The 10,901-nt window shown below is 46.4% G+C and overlaps 1 protein-coding gene across 1 annotated transcript in view; it reads right to left on the reverse strand.

The window, feature by feature from the left end:
* col21a1 (collagen, type XXI, alpha 1) overlaps nucleotides 1-10,901 on the reverse strand; it is a 39,025-nt gene that overhangs the window by 20,468 nt on the left and 7,656 nt on the right. Inside the window, exons 5-12 of the mRNA XM_062462989.1 lie at nucleotides 10,562-10,790; nucleotides 9,450-9,623; nucleotides 8,753-8,830; nucleotides 5,915-5,998; nucleotides 3,968-4,030; nucleotides 1,122-1,175; nucleotides 827-880; nucleotides 492-545 (exon numbers count right to left, since the gene is read on the reverse strand). Coding sequence (XP_062318973.1) covers nucleotides 492-545; nucleotides 827-880; nucleotides 1,122-1,175; nucleotides 3,968-4,030; nucleotides 5,915-5,998; nucleotides 8,753-8,830; nucleotides 9,450-9,623; nucleotides 10,562-10,790 — 790 coding nt within the window. The remainder of the gene's footprint in view (nucleotides 1-491; nucleotides 546-826; nucleotides 881-1,121; nucleotides 1,176-3,967; nucleotides 4,031-5,914; nucleotides 5,999-8,752; nucleotides 8,831-9,449; nucleotides 9,624-10,561; nucleotides 10,791-10,901) is intronic.

Consider the following 10,901-nt stretch of genomic DNA (forward strand, 5'->3'; position numbering starts at 1 on the left):
AGGTCTTTTGGATGTTTGGTTCAATATAAAAAGCAAACATTCTCTTGTGGGTTTGTCTGTTTGCTAATGAAGCTGGTTGGTGTTGTGCAGAGCAGACGCTTCCTGTGAAGGCCTTAGCCAGCTAAAGAGCAACAACAACGGCCAGCTTGTGGTCTGACTTGTAACATGCTGCGGCAAACCCAGGAATTCTCTGGAAACCCGCTCTGCTTTTTGCTCGTTCTCATAAAGCACAAGACAGATTATGCTGTCTGATGTGGGATCCATGCCTCTCAACCAGCGGTCATTGCCCAAGAAGAGTCTGCGTTTCTGGCTTTGCCCAGACAGCTCCTGCATCACTTTGGATTACCTGATTCCTACTACTCTGCTTAATTCAACCACAGCCATGAAGCAAAGAGACGGACATGATCTGCCAGGCGTTGCAAGTAAACTCAAAGGGACCTGTCCACTGTTTGAAATGTTTCACTGGTAATTGAGATCAATATTGGGGTTACCTTTTCACCTGCTTGGCCCATTGGTCCAGGCAACCCAGGAACACCCCTCTCACCCTGAAACCACAAAGCATTAGCATGTAAAACATACATCTATCCAGCTGTTATAGAGAGGTTGTGAAGTGATCATAGAGAGGTTATGACGTACGAGTTATAAAGTGGTTTAAATGTTAATAGAGAGGTTAGAAATTGGTAGAGATGTCATAAAGTGGTTTTAGAGATTATGTAAAGTTAATAATGAATAATAAAGAGGTTCATAAAGGGGTATAACTTGTAAAGTACACACATAGTTAAGAGTGATTATGCCCCCAAAAAACACCCTTTTATGACCTTCCTACCGAATCACCCAGACTTCCTTGCTCTCCCTTGTATCCCGCCACTCCCCTGGCTCCCTGTCCCAGGACAAAAACATGCAACAGTTAGACAACATTTTAAGGCACTTAAATGGCGCAAATGCCTAAAACTATGTTTAAACTCCACTATATTTGGCTGTTCAACTACTGTTTCGGGGCAACAACAGTTGGTGGCAAAGTAATCTCATAACTCTTCATAGAAACAACTATAGAGGAGCCAAATATCAAGCAAACGTTTGGAATGGAAAACACGGTTAACTTAAATGAAGCTGTTTCGTACCTCAGCTCCTGGAGAGCCTTGTGCACCCGGAGCTCCTCTGTTGCCAGGGGCGCCCTTCAGTTCACCAGAGGCACAGGAACAAACATTGAGCTTGCAGTCAGACATACACACTTTTCAATCTGTATTCCTGCATTTACCCAAACAGGCAATCAAAGACCCAGCACGGATTGCGAGATGAAACTTCAATTACATAGTGAAAGATTAAACGGCATGTGAGATAGCTACAGTGCACTACCGTATGTTGCTAACGTCACGGGGAATGGATATGTGGTGCTGTCGTAGCGTAGCTACGGACTAATAAAGAACTCCTCAAGGACGTGCCCCTCAGGCAGCCTTGAATGGCTAGCTGTTATCTTCAAAAGGATAATCAATCTCATCAAACGTCGAGCTTTTCTCTAGCTCGTATTCAGACGCGGTCGTGAAAGTGGTTGAACCCAATTTTCCGTGACTTCCAAACACACTCAGAGGCCGTACTTTTATGTCCTGGAGATGAAAAGTGCTGAGCGCCAAGCAATTCATACTTTCATAATTTGATGTCAGGAGCGCATATGAAATGCATTAATGAATTAGTGCTCTCGCTCCTGCTCTGCAGCTGGGATGGAAACCTCCGGCCTAGCTCCGCTCCAGAGAGGGAACGCCACACACAGCAACCTTCAGAAACCAACGCTCGCTAACAGCTGCAGCAGGATTGCATGGGTATCTTTCAGTCGTGAAATGTTGATATTATAAGCTATTCAAAATGGCATCTTTGGCTCTTTGTAATGCCACGTCTTTCTATACACAAAGGGGAACTTGTGAAAAGGAAATGAAGAAAGTAGCCATGAAAAAATAACTGATGCCTCTTTACATGTCACTCTGGACTGGAACTACATTCTGAATTGCATTTGAACACTTCAGCATGCAATAAACGGGCACCGCATAATTGTTTTTTATTGAGTTAACATGCCAAACAAATTCATTGAAAAAACATGTGTCCAATAGTGTCAACAGTAAGTTGATTATTCTTAACATAATTGCCCACTTTTCTTTGTTGGAGACTTGGACTGGAAACTCTAACATTGACATGGCACTGCCGACACACTGGCATGAATCTAACCCCATATTCTGGAACTGAACCAGATGTAGCATCTGTCCTCCCAGAGTGGGTGGGTGACATTTGCTGTTGGGGTTTGCTTTGTTCCAGACGCTCCGCACTGAAGGGACTCGCTCTCCCTATCTCATTAAGAAACCCCTACAAGCATGGGAAGAGTTCACAGTAATGAAAGCTTCCTCTTATCTGTAGTTTAGAAAAGCACTTGGGAAAAAAGTCTGTTTTCCCACCATTCCAATTCACCAATAACCAAAGATCTCTTTGTTAATTGTTTACTCTCGTGAGAGTATGACCTCGGGACCCTAAGGGTCACAGGGACACAGGTTCAGAATCGAAGTACAGTCAACACCACTGTAGAACCGACAAGAATGTGTTCAGTGGAGGGACAAGAAGAGAACAGGCCATCCAGAAAAAGCTAAAACTGTTGATGCAAGAGAAAAGGCTGTTCCATTTTTTTAACTATATCGATGCCATGAACTTTTAAGTAATATCAACATCGAGTGTGAAGTTATATAAAAATCAGTAACATAATCTTAACTGTATAGTCATGAGTAAGTTCATAGAATCGAACTTGTACTGTAAACGGGGCGGCCATTTCACTTTGCACACTACATTTCATGGCAAGTGATTTAAATGGTTCCTGTGTTTCTGTTCACTGACAGGACTTCCCTCTTCCACACTGAACCACTCCAGTGAAATCTGACTCACATGAAAAATGAGAAGAGCGCCAAAGAAACGGAAGCGCCCGAAAGCCGAACACTAAATCCCTTTACTGCTCAGTCCATGTACTTTGTTTCACTCCCCGGAGACGTGAGAAAAAAGCACTTCCACACGAATCTATCTACAGATAGCAACAAAACTGGAGATCCCTTCACATACTTGAAGCATTTGTCCCCATGTCCATCCTCACGTTTATTTTGTCCTCGTGTCACAATTGTCTCGTTACCTACTGCATGAAGACTAAACCAGATGTATGTTTTCTGCATGTTCAACAGTTGTGTATGTTCATCTATTGACACAAAAGGACACCTCCGTCAAACATCCGTGTGACAAAAAAAAACACAAAAAAAACAGCCTCCTGCATGGAGTTTGCTGTCTCACTACAACTGGACGGAAAATCTGCCCTGCAAATAATGAAATGTAAATGTTCTCCATCTGGCCTTCCTCGTGTGCCCAGTTATCACACCAGCAGGGGCCGTAAAGTTGTCTGCTGCCACCCAGTAGAGTAGAGAAGCAGTCCTCGATGCCACAGCCAGCTGCTTCACACTTTGGCCTTTTGAATATGTGTAAATGTTCTGGAATCCCTCAAAGGCCAATTGTGTCAGGGCAGGGGTGCCATTAGCACCAATGCTCGTCAGTAGTGAACGGTTTCTCCTAATGGGCTGTTTAAGTGTTCTGAGTGGCAGTTTCTTTCCCCAAACCAGCTGCTCAAACAGAGGATTTTCCCTTGGCACTCTGAGGTGTCGACGTTCAGGGCAAGAACCTCTCTCTCAAGCCTCTTGTCCTCCGCTGAATGTGGCCTGCACGGAAGCCAGTATGCGTTTGGTAAATGATTTCTTTGCCAGTTTCTTAGTAATAATCGAGTTCATGAGCTACGTGATCCGAGTGTGAGGAAGGGTGCATGCTGGGACAGTACACCGAGTATTGCGTTTCGTATTGGAACACGTAGCGTAGATGTCGTGTTGAGTACCCTTGTGAGGCTGGTGCTGCAGTCTGTCTGTGTGTGTTGTTATATTGAGTATATTGCAGTACTCACAGGCTTACCGTCTGCACCAGCGGGACCAGCCTGCCCGGGGATCCCCGGCTTCCCCGGCTCCCCCTGAAACAGGCAGACACAGGGTCACATGTGACACAGGGTCACACACAGGGTCACACACAGGGTCACACACAGGGTCACACACAGGGTCACACGTGACACAGGGTCACACACAGGGTCACACACGGCACAGGGTCACACGTGACACAGGGTCACACGCGACACAGGGTCACACGTGACACAGGGTCACACGCGACACAGGGTCACACGTGACACAGGGTCACACGCGACACAGGGTCACACGCGACACAGGGTCACACGCGACACAGGGTCACACACAACACAGGGTCACACACGACACAGGGTCGCACGTGACACAGGGTCACACACGACACAGGGTCACACATGACACAGGGTCACACACGACACAGGGCCACACACGACACAGGGTCACACACGACACAGGGTCACACATCCGCTCACCGGCAGATGGATCGTAGCGGGGCTATTCACTCAAGGACGAAGGTTTGGTTTGAATATGGACAGAGACTCGCCCTACAGGCCAAAGGATCCCCTGCCCTGCTGCTAATTATCGGTGAGGATGATTTAATGGTGTCTTGAAATTGGCAGGGACATGACCTCACTTTCTAACCCTGAACCCTGAAGAGTGACCTCTGACCCTGCTCTCACTGACTATCAGTCCTGCCTCTCTCAACCTGCCTCTTCTGTGTTTGAGCTCCTCTCTGTGTGTCTGTCAGCAGAGATGTTCTGCACACACACACACGCATACACGCACACACACACACACACACACACACTCACACACATCAACCTGAAGCTGACTCCCTCTGTGACTGTCCTCTCAGCTTTAACCCTTGTGTTCTCCTCGGGTCGTTCTGACCCATCAGTCATTGTGACCCACCGTCGTATTGCGACAACTTTACCGCATACAAAAACAAAGTGAAGCATTTTCTTTTAACCGTCGGGCTGTCTCAGACCCCCCACATTGCGAAGGTTAAAAGAAAAGTATTTTTATTTGTTTTTGTATTGGGTGAAATTGGGTAAACACAATGATGGTTCGTTATGAACCTTTGGGTCATGTGACCCGAAGGCAGCACGAGGGTTAATTTAGACTCTGACTCTTTCTCGCTTACCCTCTTCACTCATTGACTCCTTGTCTCTACGGAGTCTGTATCTCTCAGCTTCTCTTCTGACTCATTGCCTCTAATTGTACTCTGACTCTGTGCCTGTCTCTCTCTATCCTGACTCTGACAGTGTGCCTCTCTCCCTCTGTCCTGACAGACTCTGTAACCTCTAACCTGAGCCTCTCCCTGCCTCCTGGTATCGGTGGAACAGGCTCTCTGAGCTCAGCTCGTCTGTTAGTGAACCAGTCCCCCCTGCCTGCCTCCCAGCACCCTGCCTCTATCATTACACCCATTAAAAACACACAACTGACCTTATAAACACAACCCTGCCTGCGAACCATGGAACCTTGCTAACCCTATTAAGAGATTTGTTGCTATGATGACATTTCTCAACGGTACTTTGTAGGGGTTCTTCATGTTGTTGTGTTGCTCTTATCGAGCATGTTTCCCCTCCCTGGTCTCACGGCTCTGGGAGCGTAGTTTCTGCCTCACTGCAGTAGGTTTCACAGAGGCTGCAGAGGATTCTAGTCAGCCTCGGGTGCCAGTCTGGTTTTGATTTCATCCAGTCAGTTTAGCCCTGCGCCAGAACTTTCTGCAAGGCGGAGGCTGTTTCAGAGCCGAGGTTCGATCAGAAACGAAGTTCCAATGGTCTCATCCCGACCCCGACCACCTCACTGGAGCCACAGCCCCATCGCATGCCTTGCTGTGTAAGCACATCTCTCTCTAGGCCACGTTCCAGGCCTGCCTGTGCACCAGACGCCCACGTCCCAGACACAGGCAGCAGCAGAGCCTGCGCACTAACCTGGGTGCCCTGGAGGCCAGGAGGTCCAGGGGGACACAGACAGGGCTCCGGGGTGGGGTCCATGTCCATCGGGATATTGGAGCACTGGAACCAAACACAAGCATGTTATTCACGAAAGGCAACACAAGTTTTCTTGATGTTATACGATGTAGTCAATGAATGGAGGGAAAACAGGAGTGCTGGATTGGTAGAGAAATCCTTTCAATTATTTAGATGTGATAGATTGTTACTGCCTTGCACCAGTTGTAACGTTTGTTGCAGGCAGACTTTAGCAGCATTTTGAAAGGTCTAAAAAACACACTTGACCCATATCTACAGTTGACTGAATGTGTGTGCTCTTCAGCAAGCCAGCAGCCACTGGAATCTAAGAGAAAGCATTCCTCTGCCATCGTCTTGCAACGCTTATCACTGCAATCTGTACTGGTGCACACAGTCCAGAAGCACTGAGCAAGCATATAGTCACAGCATCGGGAAGCTAGGATGAGTTCTCTGAGGACATTTAGCCTGAAATAAGTAACAGCATGTAAACAAACATGCCTCCTGTTGTTTCCTAATCCCGCAAGGATTACGGTAACCGTAACCGTACCGAAAACACACTCAAACATTCACCTTGAGCAAAACACTTTGTCTCAGCAAACTATCATAAAATGAAACGGAGCCTTACCTCAGAGAAACTAGATGCGGTTACTTTGTAAGCGAGCAAAGCCATCAGCCAAAACATACATACATACCTCTCCGTCCTGCAAACAAAAGGAGCAAGATGATGTCATGGTCATGGGGCCCCTTTACGGCCTCAATCATACAGTTATAGAACACAACGTGAGCCAATTATCATCAAGGAAGCACAGGCGGAGCATGCCAGAAGGACAGAAAAAAAGAGAGAAAGAGAGAGAGATTCTGGAGTGCAGCTCAGTGCTAGTTGTGTTTTCTACTGTCTCTCTTCCCCCCCTCTCCTCTATCTCTCTCTATCTCTCTTTGTTTGGTCTTTCTCAAACTGATATCAAACACAGATAACAAACAACCGTCTGGCAAGTCACAGTGTTAGTAGTTTATGCAGTAGCCAAGACAACAGAGCGTCCCTGGCTTCACAGATCCGGTTTGTGGCTGACAGTAGCACGGCAATAGAAAATGTGTCTGATAGTGCATATCTGAACACTGGGGTCACTGGGGGGGGGGGACAGCACACAGGAGCAGCTTCTTTCCTGTGGCTGACCGGTGGTAGCCAGTGTCACATGGGGTGAGGCCTTACCACAGAGGCCCAGGTAGGATTCCAGACTGATCCCTTTCCTGCATGTCTTCTCCACTCACTCTCCTGTCTCGCTCTTAACTGTCCCTAACCAATAAAGCCAAAAATGCCTGAAAAAGTGGTTGATACAGGTGCTATATCAAAAAGTACTCAAAAATGTAATGACAGTAATAAAAATGGAAAACTAATTTGATGGGGTGGATACAGCTCAGTGGTTAGAGTATTTTACTGCTAATTGAGAGGCTGCAGGTTCAAAACCCTCCTGTCTGACATGTCAGTTACTTTGGATAGAATTGTCTGCTAAATGAATGTCTGTAAAATGTTTCAGTTTTATCTGAAAGTGTTACAGACCTTTGAGATCAGGGAGGACGGTTGGGGGATGTCGAGATGTACAGGACAAACTAACTGAGTTTTCTAGTATAGGTTGGTGACATTAAAGGTCCCATGGCATGCTGTTTTTGGATGCTTTTATATAGACCTTAGTGGTCCCCTAATACTGTATCTGAAGTCTCTTTCCCGAAATTCAGCCTTGGTGCAGAATTACAGCCACTACGAGCAGTCACACAATGAGCTTTCCTTAGGACGTGCCGTTTCTGTGTCCGTAGCTTTAAATGCTGTGAGGAGGAGAGAGGTGGGGCAAACTGCCATGCTTCGGTCGTTTGCAAGCCATGATGTGTATCGAGAAAAACGATATCGCGCTTGTACGGTCGTAGCTCATTTTCTCATTGGTGGGCCAAATTCTCCGGGCAGGCTAAGCAGAGAAAGGGGAGGTAACCTTTCCCCTTATGACAACATAAGGGGAAAGGTTCCAGATCAGACCGTTTGAGCTTTCATTTTCTCAAAGGCGGAGAGAAATATCCAGGGCTTGGTTTATACTTATAATATTTTTAGCCACTGGGTGACCCAAGGCAAGTTATGGGAACTCATATTAATGTTAAATACCTTCATAAAGTGAAATGTTCATGCCATGGGACCTTTAAATAATCACTACACACTAGAAGCATTTGTAAAGACTGAGGTAATGCAACAGTTTATGAATCATGAAAAAGTTTTAGACCTAACACATATGTTAACGTCTACTAAGCTATGTATGAACATTATGTTAAGCATTGACGAACATAATAGCAATGGGTTTATTCTTAATTAATAGGTTAATTTACCATTTATCATACTTGTTTACGATACTTAAATAGATAAAGCATTTCAAAGGGACATAGTTTTGTGATCCTAATGTCTTAATTATGTTTTTGATTATGAACTGTGAACTAATTATTGCTTCATCGTGTATAGTTTTTATGGAGTGTTACTGATGGGTTAGGTTTGACTGAGAAGCACCTTGACAGCTGACCAAGGTGTGTGTCTGTACAGGTAGTCTCAAGTTTCTATTTGTAACAAGTACAGCTTCATGGACCTACTTGTCTAGCTCCTCTAAACTGTTTCCTGGTGGTCTACATTTCAAACCTATGGTTCTGAATCTTAACTCCGACAGAAATCAGTCTCAATCCTCTGTGGAAAAAATGTATTCTTATAAACAGAGTGTGCACTAATTATCCACCCAGTAGAACCTTGAAGAACACTGTGGGTGTACTCACCACTCCGGGGATCTCACAGGCGGTCTCGCGGTCGTTCTGCTCCGGGTCACAGTAGATCCTCATTTTTTGAATCTCAAACTGATGGGAAACAGAGACAGGAAATCCTCATTGATTAAGCTTTAGACTAAACAGGAAGTAGAACGTATTTAAACAAACAACCGCGCAACAGGATCAGAACACAAGGGAGTCTGCGTGTTTGCTAACGAGGGGTAACAAGTGGCCAATCCCGTTCCTGCCTCTCAAACCAACCATAATTCATTTAGTAACTAAACGAAGAAGAAAAAAGAAAAAAAAAGGAAATCTCATCACAATGTTATACAAATTACAGCCCTGTGTAATTATGATTGATTGCAGGTTGAGTTACTTTGGCACATGTGGAGCGTGCGCTGCCAGATAAAGCAGGCGAGTGAGACCTGCAGTCGGATTAGCCTGCGCGGTCTCTCTCTCTGCCAGGCCTCGCTAATCCACTGAGGCCACAACATTTCTGAGGAAAACAGGGACGCAGACCATAACATCAAGCAGTAGCCTCTCAACTCCAAGACAGGAATCCACAACTTTTTTCAAGCGTTTGGAAATGACCTTTTGCTGCACAAACCTACGCACACAAACCTACACACACATTCAAAGGCACAAACTGTAAACACACACACACACAAACACAGTCTCTCTGGCGTTCAGCGTTGAGGGTTTGACCTACCGGCACCGTGGTCTCCTTGCTGACGTACTTTCCAACTTGAGTTCTGCCGTTGATGAAGATCCCGACCGGGGGCTCCAGGGGCAAGGTCTCGATCTCCAGGTCGTCCACGTACAGAGTCACTTCCTGCTCCGTCACCAGGAGGCGAAGCTGATGCCACGACTCGTCAAACAGCTTCTGTTTACGTCACAAAACAGAGAACAGGCAGTGTACGGTTTAGCTGTATCCAGGTACCTGCTCTGACGTCGTAGACAAGGAGTCATTGAGTTTATTGTGTGTCTGTTTACTATGTTCTGTTGACCGAAGCGTGCAAAGATGAGCTATGAGCTAAAAGTATGATCGTCTCATATTGATATGATTTCATGTATGGGCACGTTCGCCTAACTCTTAGGTGTTTATGCAACATTGGAGATTAGACAGTAAAGAGAGAACCCTTTATAGAGAGAAGGTTTTGGAACCACAAATAGTTTCCATCCCAAAAAGGCCCTCTTGTCCATTACATCAGCTTTTTACTCCGTTTCTTTCTTTTTCATTCAATTGCTAATCCATATGGTCAAGAGAATGTAAGGAATCCAGGACAGTTAGTTCAGGCATGTTAGGCAGCCATAGTAAAACCGTCCTAGCACATGGCCAGTAGGAAATATTGGGTTCATCTCAAACTGTCCGGACGAGAGTCCTCTGTTACTTTAGGCAGTGGGTCTCTCGATCTCTCTATCCCTTTGAAACAAAATGCCTTGAGCTGCCATGCCATGTTGCTTCAGCCTTTCATCACAGACACACACACACACCACACACACACCACACACACACCAACACACACACCACACACACACCACACACACACCACACACACACCACACACACACCACACACACACCACACACACACCAACACACGAGCACAGTTACCCTTTCTCGCACAAGCACGCATACACAATCATGGGACTTTTTCCTCAAGGCTTGGTAAGGAAAGCCAGTGACTTTCGATGAAAGTCTGCTTTCATGAATAAATAACGGCGAGAGCATCTTCTATCTCTCTGTTACACTGGAGACACTGGAGAGGAGCACACGTGTAAGGAATGTGCATGCTCGGTGTCCCCCCCCGTGGGATCCCACCTTGGCCGGCTGCTTCTGGAACACCACGGTCTGGATGCCGCTGGGGTGGCGGCTGGTGGTGGTGAACATGATGGTGCGCCGGACGCCGCTGAGCGTCACGGCCATCTGGGGCTTCTCGTCCAGGGTCTGAATCCTCCACAGGTCCCACTCCTCCATGGTGACCGAGCCCCGGTACTTCAGCGTGGACACAAACACGTAGGAGGGGGGCAGGCCGTCTGGGAACAAGGACCTGCAGGGTCACAAACAACAACCAGTTAGAGACGTCGCTGCCAGTCCACAGGGTGATGGTGAAGATGATGATGATAATGGTGATGATGGCGATGATGATGATAATGATGAT

The sequence above is a fragment of the Osmerus eperlanus genome, chromosome 6 (assembly GCF_963692335.1).
Source record: "Osmerus eperlanus chromosome 6, fOsmEpe2.1, whole genome shotgun sequence".
NCBI lineage: Eukaryota > Metazoa > Chordata > Actinopteri > Osmeriformes > Osmeridae > Osmerus > Osmerus eperlanus.